The 19,771-nt window shown below is 35.2% G+C and overlaps 1 protein-coding gene across 3 annotated transcripts in view; it reads left to right on the top strand.

The window, feature by feature from the left end:
- CNOT2 (CCR4-NOT transcription complex subunit 2) overlaps positions 1-19,771 on the top strand; it is a 78,609-nt gene that overhangs the window by 51,534 nt on the left and 7,304 nt on the right. For all 3 annotated transcript variants that reach the window (XM_030461554.1, XM_030461571.1, XM_030461562.1), the window contains exons 3-14: positions 2,426-2,492; positions 5,715-5,862; positions 6,485-6,667; positions 9,355-9,434; positions 10,547-10,672; positions 12,934-13,058; positions 14,444-14,564; positions 14,675-14,831; positions 17,137-17,198; positions 17,294-17,343; positions 18,148-18,248; positions 18,732-18,876. In XM_030461554.1, coding sequence (XP_030317414.1) covers positions 2,426-2,492; positions 5,715-5,862; positions 6,485-6,667; positions 9,355-9,434; positions 10,547-10,672; positions 12,934-13,058; positions 14,444-14,564; positions 14,675-14,831; positions 17,137-17,198; positions 17,294-17,343; positions 18,148-18,248; positions 18,732-18,876 — 1,365 coding nt within the window. The remainder of the gene's footprint in view (positions 1-2,425; positions 2,493-5,714; positions 5,863-6,484; positions 6,668-9,354; positions 9,435-10,546; positions 10,673-12,933; positions 13,059-14,443; positions 14,565-14,674; positions 14,832-17,136; positions 17,199-17,293; positions 17,344-18,147; positions 18,249-18,731; positions 18,877-19,771) is intronic.

The following is a 19,771-nucleotide window of genomic DNA, read 5'->3' as shown; positions in this document are numbered from 1 at the left end:
ATTACATGCCATTACAGCAATTTTTTAATGCCCTGAGAAGCTGTTATTCAAGATCTTTTTGACTTGTTTTGTTTACCTCTCCCAAAGCTAGTAGTACTTTTTGGCAGCGTGTGGTTGTCTTAGGATTGTTTTACTTGTGTGCCTTTATCATTGTCTCTGAACATGACTCCTAACTTTTTACTCTTATTTCCATGGAACTACAACTTGCCACACTTAGCAACATATGGGATTTTCTAGCCTGTCAAGCTTGAATTTTTTTGTTGGTTTTTGTTTTTGGTTTTTTTTTTCATCTCAATATCTTACTTTGCCTTTCCTTTCTTAAAACTACTGTTTCAGCTTTTCTTTATCAATGTTTAACAAAACATCAGTTTGTTAGTTTGGATGGGGAATGTGCTGTTGAAGTCTGTCTCCTAAGTATCCCTATTTCAGCACGCTGTAGTTTGCATTGCAGAGCAGTCTCAATGTGAGTGAATTTGGTTGCTTCTGAATCAAAATATTCTGGAAGAGATGCTCCAGGCGTGCACCAAACATGTTCCACTCACTAACAGGCAACTAGTCCATGGCATCAGGTGTTTTAGTCACTGCAGACTTGTTAGAAGTGCTTACAATATGTATGTCAGGACTTTAAGACCAACATCTTTGTTCTGCAAATGCACTTTCTCTGGATGTGTTACTTGCCCATACAAATGTGGCCTGTGAAGTTTGCCCTAGGAATGCTGAGTTGAAGGCACTGGTAGGTGTTTAAAGTGTATCAAAAGGACTTTGTTCATAGCAAATTCTTTAGTAAGAAAAGAGAAGTTTAGTCCAGTTTAGCACATATTTTTGATACATTTTTCTGCAGGAAGTTTTTATCATAGCAGTTCAAATCTTTAGTTTATCTAAGTGTGAATTTTTATTGCTGCAGTGGCTTACTATCACATGTTCACTTTGTTCAAAGTATATGTGAGTGTGTAGTATTTTGGGATGATATTCCAGATGCATTTTCTCATGGTGTTCAGCAACTGCCTGGTGTAGTATCTTTTCTCATGCCTTTTGTATGTATCCAAAAAATAATAACACTTCAACTTATAGGTATGAATGCTTCTTACCCTGCAAGTCTTCTTTATCAATTCTGCCATCTGGGTTTGGCCCCAGTTTAGACAACTAACAGATTCAGTTTATGAGGCTTTTTTGAGATTTATATCTGTCTAGATTAAGTAAAAAAAACAATTTGCAATTTATCACAGTAAAAGTTATTTTTATTTCAATTCTTTAAAGTTGAAATAACTTGAAATCCCCTTATGTGTAAAAAATCCAGACATTCCTTTCCTTGAAACTATTGTAAAATTCAATCCAAGTGCAGACTACTGCACTAAACAAGTTGGTAAATTAATAAGTACAGGTAGCATGTTCTATTGTGAGCTGGATGGTTTAGGTCAACGAATCCTACTTCTTGCTCCAAGAAACAATGAGCTAAACCTAATGTTGATGAACATCTAATCAGTTCTGTAAAATTATCCGGAGATGGGTGTTCAAGTGTTTTAATTGTCCCTTAGGTTGCAAAGGACTTTTTTTTTTTCCTCCTAATATTTAACCTAAATCTCCTGTTTCTCAAATTTATCATTTACATTTCTGCAGCAGCAAAATGGGTAGTTTACTATTTTCCACTCAGAGCAATGACTGACCTTACCTTACCTTAGTTTCCTTCTTCTTGGTGTATGCAAACCCAGATCTTAATTGTTCTTTGTACGTCATGATTTGTTTATTTTTTTAGATCTTGCATTTCTTGATATTCTCCTTAGTTTATCACATTCCTACTGTGATATCTAAAAAGTTGACAAAGAAATGTTACAATGGAAACATTTGGTAATACATGAAGTCTCCAGAGTGAGTATAACAGCAGGAGAGATTACTTCCAGCATTTGTACATCTTGCCTATTAACATGGCCTATACAAGCATGAAGATAGCTTTTAGGGCACGCCATTATAATATTAACATTGGAATGTTATCAGAAATTAGGTACTTGCTGCTGCCTAGGCACTCATTTCCCAATCTTTACTATTATAACTGATAGTATGAAACTTTCCATTTGCTGTTATTACATTGAGCAGGGATTGATCTTGTATGATGCATGTTTTGCAGGGGAAAAAACCTACTTCTGATTTAAATAACTGAGTATTCTTTCTTCTCTAAGAATGTATCTCTCAGATACAAGAATAAAAAACCAGAAAGCTTTTAGATGATCTTATGTGCTATTTGTTGCAAGTAGAAGTTGTTTTTCTATATACATGTAGTTACTATGTACATGTACATACGTACATTTTCACTGACATGTAATATACTGTGCAGATTTTTCCTAGAAGTTTTGATGCCTTATAAGGAGTTTGCAGTTGCTGTTTTGGCTCTTTGTGTCCTTAATATCCTTTTATTGTTCTTACATTTTAGATGCTGGCATCACCGTCAACATCAGGTCAACTGTCTCAGTTTGGGGCAAGCTTATATGGGCAACAAAGTAAGAATTCTTTTTACAATGTTACATTTATATTATGCTAAATGTGTTCTGTTTTTGTGCTCTTTGAATAGAGAACACACATATGGCTTTGTTTTCTGGTGACTGTACAAAAAGACGATATGTCTCCTTATTTGTGTGATTTATTTTTTTAAGATACATTTTTGCTTAGTATGCATTTTTGCAGTGTTTCATATGCTAAGTGTCACATATTAAGACTATAATTGTTAAATATCCAAATATAAGGATATATAGGACTTTCCTATAAGGAATGTCTGTGATTTAACTGACTCTGAAGGAAAAACTAAGGAAAGTAAGCTGGGCCAAAGTGAGCCTAGTTCAGAAAAATATGTAAGGAATAGAATGAAATTTTACCTTTAAATTGGACCTAACATTTCTTGCTCTGCAGGAGCAAATTAAATCTTAGGTACATGCTTGGCAACGAACTATGCCAGGAAGATTATTGCCTTCTCCACCACTAGTTTTTTCCTTTCCCATATCCTGGAGATCTTTTTGTGTCTGTAAGTCTTGTGTATCTTTTACAATAGAAGACCTATAGAGCAACAATTTCAGGGTGCAGTGCTAGCTACCTAACTTCAAGGATGAGAAATGAACCTCCTTGTAGCTGAGAGGTGCATCCAGAAAGTGAATCACAATATTCGAGTTTGATAGAGTTAGACAAATAAAATGGGTTTGTGAACTTGCCTTTTTATCACTGTGCACTTTTGAATGTTTGCAACTTTCTTGCCAAGTGCATCTAACACAGTTCCTTAGAAAAAGTATTCTCAGAGTACTTCAGAAAGCCTCAACTTCTTTATCTGGGCAAACTGAAAGCTTTGTCTGCAGGACACGTGAGCTTCGTAACTTCTTTCAGCTTTCTTCAGATAGCTTTAAAAATACAATTTTTAAAAAAAATTTCTTTTACAATCTCTGTGGCTCCTGGTGAGTGACATGTAATATAAACTGGTATTTGATTATGGCACTGAGATTTATATGAGCAGTCTCTGGCCAGTCAAAACATTTCAGACTTAACTGTATAAAGATACTGAAGTAGTTTATTCATTTTATTTATCACAGTTATTTGTTCTTTATTTTTAAGGTGAACTTTTTTCATCAGCTTTGTTCTTTCAGTTATTTGTGGTGCCACAGGCATAGTCTCTCTAACATGGAGAGATGCATGGCTAAAAACTGGAAAGTAAATATTTCTTGGGTTCCATTTCTACCAAATATTGAGAAAAGGGGGTTAGAAACTTCTGTGTTGAAGTCAGTGCTTAGAGTCAAAACATTTTTAGGGGGAAGAAAGCTGTTACAGACTACACACTTTCAGATTAGTAGCTGTCAGTCATTAGTCATAAAATTAATGTAACTTGACTATTAAGCAGGAATCTGGCTACTTCATTGGTCAGCCTCCAGTATAAGTATAGCCCATGCAGATCTCTTATCTTGAGTTTAAAAAGTGGAAAAAGAAAGCATAAGGAAAAAAAAAAAAGCCTTTTTTTTCTTATGGTAAATATTTCAACTGCCCCCTTATTTGCTGGCCACAGGTTCTCCTTCACTGGGACAGCCCTATTCATTATGATCTCTAATGTCAAGAAAGCCAAGAATAACAAATAACCATCAATAAACAACTAGCTTTGCTGAAACAAATGTTTGCACAAAATTAAGCTGAATATTGTAATCATGTTTTTCAGTGTTCTGCATCTAGTTTAGAAGTATATGAATCTCTTCTTTACAGTTTTACTTTCAAATTCCATGTAATTGTTAAACAGCATGAAATATTATTTATAATACATACTTATGCTCATTTAAATTATTCTGATGCAGCAAACCACCTGAATATTTACACTTAACACCTTGATATAATCCTCATTTAATGAAGTCTTAGGAGGCTTGTTATAGCAAGTCACACTACCTCTTAATCTGAATGTACAAAGATAAATCTGTGTTATGTTGAAATATTGTGTGTTATTGCAGACTTGGATGCAAACTGTAGGGTAGGACATGGACACACAGCAGTTCCTAAAGTGTGAGAGCTAAGCAACCAGAAGGTTTGTTCAGACCTTGTCCAAGTTAATAACCAGAGTATATCCTATGTCAGTTCTTTGCATTCTTAGTAGTTAATTAGGTTATACACTGGTGTATTCAGCCCTTCTGCAGGGTTGATCTGCTGTCAGGGAGTGTTGATGCATCAAAGTTGTTCTTTCATTTGGTCTTCAAGATAAGGTTTTGAGTTCTGTGAATATACAACAACAGCAGCCTTATGGCAAAAAAATAGGGGCTGTTGTCTGCTATGTTTGTTTCTATTGATATGTTGCACTAAATGACTTTTTCTTGTCTTTGGATATCATTCTGAAACTTCATAAACACAGAAAACCAATGTGAGAATGATGAGCAACTTCACAAAATTTTTGGGCATTCTGACACAGGGTAGCAACTGGTTATACATCCTTGTTTTGAGACAAAGTGATTTCTTTTTTTACCCCACTGAAATACTTGCTTCATTCTGTCACACCCAATTGTTTATGTAGAAAAATACCTTTGATCACTGTTTAAAAATCTTCTGTATATTTTTGAAAAGTAATAGAGGGCAGTTAAAATTCTGCTTGCTTTATTTTCTCAAAGACTGAACTTGACTTAAGATTGTTGACATTGAAAATCTGTTGCCAAAAAGAGACAAGTTAAACTCAGAGAACAGTCCTAAAAAGTTGCATTTGTTGTCTTAAAAGCAGTGTTACTGTTAACTAAATATTAATAATCTTTTCTTAAAATGATTTATATAATTTTTAACGTGTCAGATCAGTGTTCTAAATACTGACCAGATATGTATTCATTCGTGCAAAAGTAATTAAACATATCTCTTGAATGCAGTTAATTTTCTGAAATTGCTGCCTTTTTTGAATTACCTTGTAGATTTCCAAGGTCCTCATCAAAACCTTAAAACTAAAACCTTTATCTATAGTACACATGTCAAAAAGAAAACATTTCATTAGTGACTGAAATTCCTTTCAAGAGCCTTTCTTAAGTTTAACAGAAATGGGGCTAAACTTGAAAAAATTTGTCTACTGCGATGCAAACAAGGGCTTACTTTTTACACTGCACTTTCCTTCCAACTTGACACTTTTTTATGGGTTATCAGCATAGGTTGTTTTTCCATCTACACCTGATGGAGAAGACTTTGTTCCTGATTGCTCTGTATCTCCACCCCTCTGAATTTTTTTTCAATAGGTGCACTAGGCCTTCAAATGAGGGGAATGAGCAACAATACCCCTCAGTTAAATCGCAGCTTATCACAAGGCACTCAGTTACCGAGCCACGTAACGCCAACAACAGGGGTACCAACAATGTCACTTCATACGCCTCCATCTCCGAGCAGGTATTTATTGATAGCCAATATTTCTGCCATTGTGTCTTTCTGCAGAGCACTTGTTAAATATTCTGCCTATTTTGCCTCGACTACTTTACAGTCTTGATTAATTTAAAAAAAGAAGAAAAGTAGGTTTTGTGGACCACTGCCTGTGTTAGGGAAATAATACTGTAAAACAGTAAGATAGGGCTTGCTCTAAGGCAGTATTTTATTTTTGTGTGTAAAAGACAAATTGCTGGCAAATTGTGCTTCAGAATGTAAGAGGCAGGTTTTTTTATTGTTCTGTAACTGTACAGTTAAATTTTTTGTATGGGTGTCATATGGCATAGAAGATTAAGACTGTAGGTCTCTCATTAAAAAAAAAAGCTGTAACACCTTTTCAGATGCATAATATAATACTTAAGTACTTATCTGAACCTAACCAAGGACTTGGTTAGCATGTAATGGGTCAGCTTATATTTCTGAAGAAATCCAAAACTACATTAATTACAGAGCGTAATCCCAACATGCTGTATTGACATGAAGGACAAATTAAGCTGTGACAGCTCAGAGTCCATTCTGTTAGTAATCTAAATGAGTAACAAGAAACTGTGGTACAGATTCATCTCTGTGGATGGTTTTTCTTTTTCAGGGGGATATTGCCTATGAATCCTAGGAATATGATGAACCACTCCCAGGTTGGTCAGGGCATTGGAATTCCCAGCAGGACAAACAGCATGAGCAGTTCAGGGTTAGGCAGCCCCAACAGAAGCTCTCCAAGCATAATATGTATGCCAAAGCAGCAACCCTCTCGGCAACCTTTTACTGTGAACAGGTAAGGCTGCTTAGATGGACCATCCCTGTACTGCATGGACATGCTTAAATGCTTCTCTGGAAATCTAATCTTTATCCATTAAAGTAAAGCTTGAAAGCTGCTTTGTATGTTCTTGTCTCCTGGCAATAAACTTTTGAAGCTGTTTTTAATATTCACAAAAGCTTTTTGAGGCTTTTAATATAAATTCTGTTTCTGACTTGAATTTCTACTAGTGCTTCTTCAAAATATGTGATTTTTTTTTTCCCCTTCCTTCCTGTTTCCCCAAATTCGTTTTTGAAGCACGTCTTGATTTTGGGGTATATGCTTGCTTTTTAGAAAAGTTTATCTATGATTTTGGGCAAGATTTAAAACAGGCAAGCCTTTAAAAACACAGTAGTTATTCTGGAAGAATAGTAAACTGATTCAGACACAGTAGGGACCTAATGTTTTATGTCTTTAAATTCTGGAATAATATAGAGCGCAGTGGTTTGCCATTTATTTAGGATTTGGGGCTCATTTGGGTGCCAAGAGCCTCTCAATCACTTTTGCTGTTTTTCTAACTCTGCAAGATTTTAACATCATAAATCATTAGACTTTAACTGTGTTTGGTGCTGTGATTGTGCTTCGTATATATTGATAAACTTGTGGCATTAGTCCTACTAAATGTGTGTAGTCACAGCTTTGCACATCTGACTCCTTTCTAGGCTTGATTCCACCACCTCCCAGTCTCTGCTCCCAGTTGCATCCTTTCTCTCCCTTCAGGCCCTTCCTTAGGGAGCTGACTCTTACATGGAGCAGAAGCAAGCTCATGGCAGTCACATGCCACATCCAACCCAATCTAGTGTTGGATAAAATGGATAAAGGAAGGAGAACACTAATGTTATCTGGAAACTTGGTCAGGTTGTTTAGTTCCTTAGTTTCATACTATAATATGGGCATATAAATGCTTTTGTCAGTAACGGCAGTGGAGATTTGGTAGCTGCAGTTTATGTTTTTGGAGTGTGAGAAGACTTTGTATGTTGCCTCTGATTACATAGCATTTGCCTCTACTGTGGTGCATAGTGGCAAGTGAAGGAGATGAGAATTTAAAAAGGTCATTTTATATTTTTAAATACTTTTGAAACTTGAGTGCTACAGAAGGTGGGCATAGATAATGAAATCTCTGTAGGAACATTGGAATTAAAATCCTCATCTTTCACGGTTTACACTGTATATCTCATTTTCAAGAAGCTACAATGTTTAAAAGTTGAGGGGGAAGTATTACTCAAACAATGACAAGGTCCTTCTGCACTGTTTATTAGCCTACAGAAATAAGAGTAGTAGTACATATCCAGTTATTATATTTAACAAATTTTGGAATTATACTTAGAAAAAAGGTTTATGGTGTTTCCTTGACAGGTGCATGAATATGTGACTTCCAAGAAGTGTTTTCTGAACGGTTGTCTTAGTTGGAGCAGTGAAAATGTTCTAGGTTTTTTAACAGAAAAAAACTTTGATTTTCCTTTTCATAGTTACAGTTGTAAAACAGGTTACAAATAATTGTAAAGAAGTATGTATTTTGTTGCCATATCCCTTTGCTATCCCTGAAATTCTTAACATGGTATTTCTAATTACTTTTAAGCAAACAAAACCCCCCTTGCATGAGAAATACTGTTTGTCATTAGGCTAGATTCTGTCCCCTCAAGACTGAGTGTCTCTTACTGGTGCTCACACCAGGTCTGGAATTCACAGATGATACCAGGAACATGTTTTATCAGATGTGTGGTGTGTCAGATCTGGATGTCTTTCAAATATACCACCTTGGGGGAAGCAAAGCAAAACAGGACCAGTCTTGGCTAACTGTGCTCTTTCCCAGTGTCTCAATCCAAAACGGGCTATGTCAAGTTGGAATTAAATGCTTCAGATTTCTGACTGTGAAAAAAGATCATGTAGGTAATATTTCCACTAGGAAATTGCTTGACATTTTTGTTTATGGAAACTTCTGAAACATCAACTTCCATCCTGTTACAGGGGGAAAATGAATGTTGTGATTTCCCACAGGGCAGAAATTCACAATTTCATTCAACTGGGACCTGCCTTTGAGCATCTCAATATCTCCAGCTCGCACAGAATGAAGTGGATCATTTGTGAGGGTGTCTTTCCTACTGCAATAGTCTTATATATTTATGTGTCTTCAACCATTTTTGCCTGATTATATGAAACTTTTATTTAGCTGATGTTCTTGCGTGGCAGAGACCATGCCTATACTCTTAATAGTTCTATATGCACGTAGTGATCATCAAGCACCATAACTACTGTTCAGCTTATAAGAGTCATGACAAACTTGATTATTTCCATAAACCAGCTTCCCACCTGCAAATGAACAAGTTGCAGTCTGACTTTTTGTTATTGCATTTACTGCTGCTTCATTTGTCTATATGAAATTATTCAGTAATGATCATGTTTGCCATAACTTGTCAATTGATAGATATCTTTAAAACACAGTGGATGTTAAAGTAAGTTATTTTAAAGTTGTCTTGATTGAGCAGTACTGCTGCTCATTGTTTTCAGAAGTATAAAGGAAAATAATTGAAAGCCAAGTTTAGGCCAGTGTGGGTTGCATAAGCTTGAAATAATTAATCTTAGGGTTTTTTTCCCCTTAATGCCTTCCACTGGAAATTACAAAGTATGTATACACCTTTGTCTGACTTCCTGGATTTTTTTCACAGTATGTCTGGATTTGGAATGAACAGAAATCAGGCATTTGGAATGAATAACTCCTTATCGAGTAACATTTTTAATGGAACAGGTGAGTTTATTGTCATTAATGTTCATCTTTAAGTACATTCGAGAGAGATTTTTTTAGTAAGTCTAGTTTGAAGTACTTTGTTCTGTTGGAGTCCAACTTATAAATTACAATTTTCAGTTGTTCCACAGAAATGCTGCTCCAAGAGATTAACAGTGTATTTTAATAACTTTTAAGACAAAATGAAGGTATTATGTAGAATACTGACTGTACATGACACAACTATATATTACATCTAGTTGGTTAGAATGAAAAAGATTATGGAGTTGAAAAAGGGGTCAAAGAAGAATAGATATATCCATTTTTCTATAAATACGTTATATCGGGTAAGAACAGCAGGAAAGCATTTTTTGAAATCTTAAACTCCTTAACAGCTGGCTTATAATGTGACCTTATCCACTGACTGTTTCAGTAGTGATTTTTCTCTAGGAATTACTTCTTCACTTGATTTTAATGAACTAGAGAGGGAGCAAAATGCCTTGTGTTTGCCCGTGCTGCCATTTCTTTAGGTGGCCATGTATATGAAGCAGCTTGAGGTGTTGATGACATCTCGAAGTGTGTGAGGTTTAGGCAACTGCTACGTCTATACAGTGTGACATCTTATATAGAGCTGCAGCAGCTCTGGCCTTGCTTGTGCAGCATTTTCTGCTGCAAACTAAAAAATATTGCCTTGTACCTTCTACTGCATTGGATCTGCAGCTTTACCTTACCTTTCGTAAGCATAGAAGAGCTCCTTGATGCTGCTGCTAATATGGGTTATTATCCTCTCTCAAATGTCTTCCTGAGAGTTCCTTAAATTTCAAACAGACTACCTATTGTAGTACTCTGATTTTGATAGTCTTGCCTGTATTTTACACATGTAGTCTTTATTTCAAAATGAGTAGACCTTGTTTTTAAATACTGCTGACTAGCTGTTGTTTAAAAGCAAACCCCAAACATCTTGATGCTCTTCAGATTATTCTCATAACATAGAGATTGCAGTTATTTGTAATAATTATAGTAAGAGTAAAAATATCAACCAGAAAGAAAAAAAAAACCATACTAAATTTAGCTTTCTCATAATGAAGTCTGAGTTTAAAAATTGTGGGAATTTCAAATATCTGCTTTTATTGTAGATGGAAGTGAAAATGTGACAGGACTGGACCTCTCAGATTTTCCAGCACTAGCAGACAGAAACAGGAGGGAAGGAAGTGGCAATCCAACTCCATTAATAAACCCTTTAGCTGGAAGGGCACCCTATGGTAAGACTATAGTTTTGAAAGCTCTTTGGACAAAGTAGGTGTTTGTTTGATTCACCTTTTCAAAAATGCTGGACATTTGACCTACCAAGTCTCATTTTTTAACATAAATAATACCTCTTTGATTAGAGATTACACTCAGGTTTTTGTAAGTATTAGAAGCCATCTGATTTAATTTCACCATTGATGTTTACAGTCTGTATAGCTTGGTTATTCTGAAGCTGTGTCTCACATAATTCTTGCTGAACAGCTTAAAAAAATAATAAAAGGAAAAACTTTAAGGTGGATACAAATCTTACTATTTGGGTCTGGAAAAAAATCAGGTAAGCCTAATGGGAGGCACAGTCCTTTTTTTTTTTTTGTTACTGCTTTAGTAGATTTTGTCATGCATGTTGCATCAGCTACTGTGAAAAGTTGCATTAATAACCTAGAGTTGGTTTTGAGACATTTGTGAAATTTCCAGCTGTAAATAACAGTGTTTCTTTTTTTACTCTACAAAGCCTAGTGTTTTACAGAGATATCTCCAAATTAATTGGAGAGAAATAATAGATAACTGCATTATCAAGAGAAAGTGGCTTTGTGGACTGGGTGTGACGAGGGCCCTCTCCTTAAGATAGCTGTGAGAAAGCTAAACAAGTTAAACTGAAGTGCTCCTAATCATACGGAAAAGTCACTTCCCCAAATAATGACACTGAAAAGTCACAATGAGGGTAGAAAGCTATTACATCTTGTGGTTTATGTGAGATTTAGTTTGCTCTGAAAGAGAAGCCATTACTTGGAAAATGGTTGAAGGTAGAAAGGAGATTTACACAAATGTATTTACCATGGAGCAGAAGTTCTGTGTTCAGCAGCACTGCTGTGAAAGAAGTCTGTAAATGCTCTTGTGCTCCCACCATTTCCCCATTTTGGTGTTAGTATAGCTCTTTGCATGACTCTGTGGTGAACCAGGAAAAAAAATTCTCTGTCTAAAAAGTTATCTTAAGCATCTGCATAATGCAGTGGGTGGGTGTGGTGGTAGAAAAAAAAACATCAAGAAATAAGGATACAAGATGCACTGGAAGCTGTCTCCAGTAATAAAAAGTAGAGAGCACTTTTGTTTGAGATAAAGAAAAAAAAGGTTTGAAACTCAGCAGAGGCATACTTTCTTCACACTTGGCTTATATTAAAACTAGAATTCAAACAGCTTTTTAGATAAAATGAGAATATGCAACACACAGTTAATCCATTATCAGTTTTACTCGTACTGTACAAGTAACCATACATCATAACTATGGGTGATAAAGGTGAACAGCAGAAGCAAGATTAACTCTTATTTTCTTAAAATAAAGAAACTTTGATCTCTTCAGAATACTAGAGAAAGTAATTTATATGATTAGCTACTGAACTAATGTAGACCCTATACATCTATTAAGGATCTTTGAAAAATAGGCCCTAGACTGCTCATGTCTTCTCTTCTTCTTGCAGTGTTGTTTGCAACTGTATTACTTCTCTGTCTCTCAGAAAAGAGTATTTGCCCTTGGGTGCATGGTGTGGGGGCTTTTCTTTAGTTGTTTTTTTGTTTGTTTTGATTTGGGTATTTGTTTTAACTGGCATTAAAAAAAAGAAAAATGTTGCTTTTCAGTAGTCGGAATCTATGTTCCAATGTGACTGGCCTACTTTTTTTAAATTAGGGTCAGAGCACTGAGAGTTGCAGGCTAAATGCTTTCAGTTTTCATACTGAAAGTAGGAGTCGTTCTTATGTCCCAGGCAAGTATTTCATTGGTGATATGTTCTGTTGCAAGTTAGCTGGGCATCCTTTAAGAATACATGCTTATAAAGAAATTATGCTAAGAAATTCTTCATGCCATTAGGGGATGGAGGAAAAACTTACTATAACCTTAAAGCAGTCCATCATTCCTTCATCAGTGGATTTCCTTAAACACCGCTTTTATAATGCCTGCAAAGATTATTTGATGATTTAGATGTGCAAAACAGGTGCTGTTCCTGGTAAAAGTACTGGGCTTCATTCTTAAAGCAGTGAAAGTGTCTATGACTTTAACCCTGAGTGTTTCTTAGCTCACACTTAAATAAGAGGCTTTAGTCTAATATGTGTGAATGTGTTAAATGAATATGCTTTGTTTTCGTTTACCTGTTGTTTTTTTTTAAAAAGTCATTTCTGCTGTACAGCTTGCACATAATGAAAATGGACAGTAAGCAAGATAACAGCAGCAAATTCTTAACTTAGCAGTCATTTAATGTTATTCCTGCTTTAATTTTGGTGATAGTTGGAATGGTGACAAAACCAGCAAGTGAGCAGTCCCAGGACTTTTCAATACACAATGAAGATTTTCCAGCATTACCAGGCTCCAGCTACAAAGATCCAACATCAAGTAACGATGACAATAAATCTGTAAGTAGGCCTTCTTTTATGTTCAATATTCATACTTCTTTTGATGATTATATTTTAAATCAGACACTTACTATACTCTTGATAAAAGATTTTCAGGTTTTACGTATGCAACATGTCATATATAACCATATCAATGGAATTTTTATTATAAGCAGTCTCTGCCACCTTGCTTTCTTAATTGCATGACTTCTGTCTATCCTATACTTTCATTAGGAGCCAGGGAGATACTTGCAAAAACATGTCAAAATTAAATTTTGATAATTCATATCTATTTTTCAATTTTTACAGTGCCGAATTACTACCTATCCCAGCTAATTTTTTTCTGTTGGTGGCTCTCAGTAGTAGCAGTAATTTTCACACTGTAACATCTCTCTTGAAAACTGTCAACTCCTTCAGCAAGTCAGTTATCACTTCAAGGTAGAATTCTTGATGAGTAAATGATATCACAGGGAACATGTTGATAGAGACAATTGAATTTGTAGTTATGTTGTAGACTAGTGGGATACCCTGTGTTGTTGTCATTAACTTGCATTAGAAATATAGCTTATAAGATTATGGGCTATTTTGTTTTCTGCTCTGAAAGATTGTTATAAAAATTATTTCTTAATTACAAGTGAGAGGTCAATAAAATTTAGATGACACAGAAAAATTTCTGTGGTATTTGACAAAATATTGTAGTCTCTTATTGGTTTATTAAAATGACAAAAAAATGTTAATCTGCATAAATACTGATGAGTTGATACTAGCTGTTACTGCGAGCTCACAAGACAACTGAAAAATGCAACTTTTCAAAAAAGTGGTGGGGGAAGCTTAGCCACAGATGTTGTGGCCAAGTTTATCACACAGAAAATGTTCAGAGACAGCACTGAATACAGTAAGTAAGGAAGGAATAAATGTGGTGGTTAGGTTGGGTTAATTACAATTTCTTTAAAGAATAATAGAGAGAAAGAAATAATATTTATGTGGGGTATCTTCTATCAGTATATCAGCTCCTGAAGCACAGTCAGTTTTCTTGCCAGATATAGTGTTTAACTATATTTCCTGTTATAAATTTTCCAACTGTATGTTGCTATGATGACTCCAAAATATCCTCTACTCAGAAACACTTGGGATATCCATTGTATATATAAAATATTTCATCCTCTTGGACTGCAAGCTGTAGGCTCATTATTAGCTCTTATTTTATGATAGGTGTTCTTTAGGAAGTGGTAAATACTACATAATGTTTGTCAACAGAACTCAAGACTTGGTTCCATTTTAGTGCCTCATTTTGTAGAGTGACTTGAATTACACAGTTAGAGCACTTGACTGATCAAAGCCAACAAGTTCTTCCATTTTCATTTCTTTCCATTGTACCAATTCTGAAAACCTTTTTTTTTATATAGAATTTGAGTACATCAGGCAAAACATCATCCAGCACAGATGGACCTAAGTTTCCTGGAGATAAAAGTTCAACTACGCAAAACAACAACCAGCAGAAAAAAGGGATCCAGGTGTTACCTGATGGTATGTGTTATTCCACATTGTTGTCTTCTAAGTTTTGACAGTCGTTTAGATCATCTTGTTAATTCCTCCACTTCTTGAAAGGAGAAAATTATTTTGTTCTTCTTGCCCAGGTCGAGTTACCAACATTCCTCAAGGGATGGTGACGGACCAGTTTGGAATGATTGGCTTGTTAACATTCATCAGGGCAGCAGAGACAGATCCAGGAATGGTACATCTTGCATTAGGAAGTGATTTAACAACACTAGGTCTCAATCTCAATTCTCCTGAGTAAGTTTCTGGTTTTTAGTACTATCTTCAGTTTTGGTTTATTATGCTGTCATCCATAGAAGCTCACATAACTCTCACAGCTATCAAACCCACAAGGTATTTTGTCAAATGAAATTTGAAAATGTAGTGACACTAAAATAAAATTCTTATAAACAGGAGAATTGTGCTTCAGGGCATACTGAGGTCTCATTATGCAAGCTTTCAATAAACCTAGTGGCTTTGCTTATTCTCCTAACTTCTTTAGGATTTTCTTCAAGGAACTGACAGTGTATTGTTAACAACGCTCTTGTATACATTGTTCTTCAGATAATATTCCTTGAAAGAGCCTACTCTCTTGAAGTAGTAGCTCTTGAAAGAGCTTAACTCTCAGCAGTTTGGGGGATAAATTTGAATTCTGTTAGTGTAATAATGAACAGAGTATTTGTTACCCTGCACCAAAGTTTAAATAAAAATGTAGTTTTATAGTTAACTTCCATTAAGTTTGCCTAAGTTGAGTCACCTAGGTTTCCTATAGAGGCAGTGGAGAGAATAGTGGGTAGCAACTGTCCTAGTGGTAAGATAACTGCTTAAGATAGATGAGGTGAATCATCAGCCCTGGCTGCCTCTCTTTCTCCAGGAGCTACAGAAACAATCTAGATCAGCTTGGACAAAAACACTTATCTTGCAGATGACTAATTGTGAGAGAAATTTAGTTTCTAATAGACCACCTTCTAGCTGACAAACTTCCACCATTTTTATCAGCAGGGATTTGCATAGTGCTTGCCTTACTGATATAGTAGTATAATGCATTTTAAGGTTTGTCCATAATATGCAGACAAAACAAAGACCAAATAGCATACCCAAGCACAGTTTCCAGTAGAGTTGGTTTAATTTTATCCTACGGAGTGCTTGTGCAATGCTCAGTGTCTGTCCTGCCATCTTGCCTTGTATTAAACTTCCTTTGCTTGCTTTATGAATTGTTGCTTGAAAAACTAAATGCATTTCACTTGTGGAAATCCAAAATTTTCTGCTATGTGAGATGCTTCTGATCATAGAGATACCTGTCTGACTTAAGCACTTATCACAATAACTGTGAAACAAAATTGTGTAGTCCTGTATGTTATCTCTAATTCTTTCACTTAATACTTCTAAATCCTGGTTTTATATAGATTTTCTTTGCAGGTAGGTTAAGATTTATTTTGGTTGTTGAAAGAATGCATATGCGTTGCTTGGACAGTCCTGTATTTCTGTAAGATACAGACTTCTAATTCCTGAGGATAACTTAAAATTCTACAGAAGCGAAAATGAAAAAAATAGCATTTCTTCATTTAATTTTTTAGATACTAGATCACTGTTTGTGTTCTGAAACGTTCTGAAATATTGATCAAATAGACTGTGGGCTGTCCAACAGCGTCTTGAAAAATGTTGAAATTGTGGAGTTTTTTTGTACCACAGAGGGACACTGCACAAATTCTTCAAATTTTATTGCATACAGAGGTTCAGCCTGAGTCTGTAAAATTGTGGATTCTTTGCCCTAGGAAGCCAAACATCTAGGGTATACATGAGACTCCTTTACTAGGAGCTATGACTGTCCATGCTTTGAGTAGAAGTAAAGATCTCACTGTTTTCAAGATCTGTGGGGTTTTTTGCCAACAGTAAGATCAGTTACCTAAAGATGAGGCACCACTTGGTTTCTTGGCTCATAGCTCACCTGGGAGTTGCTTTTGGTCAAGTAATTTGGTAGGTTTCAGTATTTTTAAGTAATTATTAGGCCTTTGACAAAAAGGAAGCAATGATTTGATAGGGTGTACCATACTCGTCTTTCATTTACAAAATTTGTCATAATAGCATGTTATCATGGATGATAGAATGCTGTTATGGGTGTTGAGACACTGGAAAAAGTTGAACATGGAAGTTCTGGATGCCCCCTTCCTGAAAGTGTTGAAGGCCAGGTTGGATGGAAAATTGAGCAACACGTTCTAGTGGGAGGTGTCCCTGCCAATCACAGGGGGCTGGAACTAGATGATTCTTAAGGTCCTTTTCACCCCAAAGCATTCTGTGATTCTATAAAATCTTGATCCTGTAGATTACCATAGCAGTTTAAACACAATTGTACTCTGTGTATTACAAAGAAAATGAATAAATTTACCTGTCTTAAGAAAGTGGGCTAGAAATTTCCATTTCTCCTTCCTTCTCACTCCAAGAAGTGATTTTGGGTCTTGTGGTTTTTAAGGTTTGTGAGTGGTTACAGGGTTTTTTTGTTTGCTTGGTTTGGTTTAGTATTTGTGTTTAATTTTGATAAATTTCTGCTTTTCTTTTTCATCAGAAATCTTTATCCTAAATTTGCATCACCCTGGGCATCATCACCTTGTCGACCTCAAGACATAGGTAAGAGAGAAATAACTATTAATTCAATGTTAAGATTTTCAAATTATATTCATTTACATGTCTTAATAGTTTCATCAATTCCGATTCTTTTTTAGACTTCCATGTTCCATCTGAATACTTAACTAACATTCACATTAGGGATAAGGTGAGTACATGTGTGTGTGCTTATTTTTTGTCAATTTCTTACCAGTAATTTTCTATATTTTTCTGAATAGGTAGTGTTCAAAATCAGTGCATTTTATGGATGTTGTCAATCTGTTTAGGGACAGTGATGCATTAACTGGCTAGTTGGACACATCATGCACCCATTCCTCCTTACAAAAAAAAGGGAAGACAAAACTGAAAATGTGCATGGTTAGCTAAAGAGCACATAATGTTTTCTAAGAGTATGTTCTTCATGCAAAGCAGAATTTTGTTATAATCCAGATACTGTAATATTAAAATTTCATAATTAGATTGAGATATTTCTTCTTGATATAAGTTCAGAATTATGGTTCAAAATATTCTCACATTTATCTGTTGCTTTCCATACTTACATGAATAGGGATTTTGTAATTTTTTTTCAGCGATTGAAGAGGGACCACTGAGAAATGTCTTAAGAAGTAGTAATGTTACTTAAGGGAGAGTGAAGTGAACAAGTACATGTAAATTCTTTTTTTTTTTTTTTTTTTTAATCAAAAAACTTAAGGTGAGATTACAGGTGCGGGAAGGAAATTCTGTCTTACTGATTCATTACTTCTGTTTATTTTTCTGTTGTAGCTTTTGGAAAAGTTAACTAAAAATATTGTTCTATTAATTATTACTTTTGTTATATTAGAGTAGCTTTTGCAACACTTTTAGAATGGGAGCATATTCTGGATGTATCCTTGTGTAGCTTAAGTGAGATAGTATGTCTTAAAACATTTATCTATTGTGATTTTTCATCCTCATTTTCTTCAATCTTTTGCAGCTGGCTGCAATAAAACTTGGCCGATATGGAGAAGATCTCCTGTTTTATCTCTATTACATGAATGGAGGAGATGTATTACAGCTATTAGCAGCAGTAGAGCTGTACGTTGAAACTATTTTGTCAGTCTCATGTGATTTAATCTATTGCAGTAATGAAGTAGTAGATGTAAAAAAACCACTCAAGTTAGACACTGAAAACAGAAGCTTAGTCAATCTGAAGCTGAAAACCTTTTTTTAAATACCTCCTCCAACCTTGATTTCATTTTGTACTTTTTTTTCATTTGTATAGCAGAAATCAGAAGTCTGTGTCAGTCATCATGCTACATATAACTTCAGCAGAACGAAAAACAGTGAATAATCAAAGAGAATTTGTAGATGTCTTAAGTTTCTTCTGTGATTAGTTTGAGATGTAATAACTGTATGGAAGAGGTATAAGATTGCAGTATGATAATGTCTTAGAAATTTTCTTTTGGTTTTGAATGCATTGCATAGCTTTAATTGCAACCTTGAAAATTGTATTTTGTGAAATCCAATTCAGGTAACTAACATTAAAAAATTCTTTTTCCTTCCTTTTGAAAATGAAAGATTTAACCGGGATTGGAGATACCACAAAGAAGAACGAGTATGGATCACCCGGGCACCCGGCATGGAGCCAACAATGAAAACCAATACGTATGAGAGGGGAACATATTACTTCTTTGACTGTCTTAACTGGAGGAAAGTAGCTAAGGTATCTCTTTTCCCTTGTGCAGATTTTTTAAGTCTATCAACTGTGTATTTTTAAAAGGAGAAAACGTAAAACCCAACTTCCTCCCCAGAGATCTTAAACTTTCGAAACACCTGTTTTTTTATTTCATTATCTTAATTTCTGGTGTGAAGGAACAGAGCACTAGCTTGTTTGTGGAAAAGGAGGTGCTGTCCCTCTATATGCTGTTTTCTTTGGAAGGCACGAGGATGTAGAACTTAGAAGTTTTTGTTAGATCAAAAGCTTTATTCAAGTATGGAATTATATAATAGAAAGCATTATTTGGCACTTCAACAGTTGTACTTATAGATAGCTTATCATTTTGCTTTAGAAAATTCATTAGAAACTACCACATCTCACTTTGGAATTAAAAACAGGTACTGCTGGGGCTGTTGTGGGGTTTTTTTTAGTTGTTGGTTTTGGTTTTAGTTTTTTTGCTCTGCTTGAAGCAAAGATTTTTCTGATGCAGATGCATCGGGAGTGCTAACATACACTAACCTGGCAAGAGGTGTGTTGCTTTGAAAGTAGTCAGTCCTACAAGGTGACGCATTCAGCTTCATCTGGAGCTGAAAAAAGGATAAATACACAAAATAAATATAACCATTAAACTTACCTAGAATCTGCTTGAGTTAGTTTGTCAGGAATCTCATTACTTACTGAGGCTTCATAGATGTGATGTGATTTTGTTTCAAATATTAACTGACTTGTTGGATTCATCAATGAAAGAGTTACCATTAAAAATCCATGTCAGACCTTCTATAGATACATTAGCATTCTTGCTCTTCTCCAAAAAGAATCTCACCACTTAACAGATCAGACCAGATTAATCTCAAAGCCTCCAATTAAACTCAACAAATGTGATGATACATTGGAACTGTTT

The sequence above is a fragment of the Calypte anna genome, chromosome 1, assembly GCF_003957555.1.
Source record: "Calypte anna isolate BGI_N300 chromosome 1, bCalAnn1_v1.p, whole genome shotgun sequence".
NCBI lineage: Eukaryota > Metazoa > Chordata > Aves > Apodiformes > Trochilidae > Calypte > Calypte anna.
The sequence above is the reverse complement of the archived record's forward strand: the minus strand, read 5'-3'. Positions and strand labels throughout refer to the sequence as shown.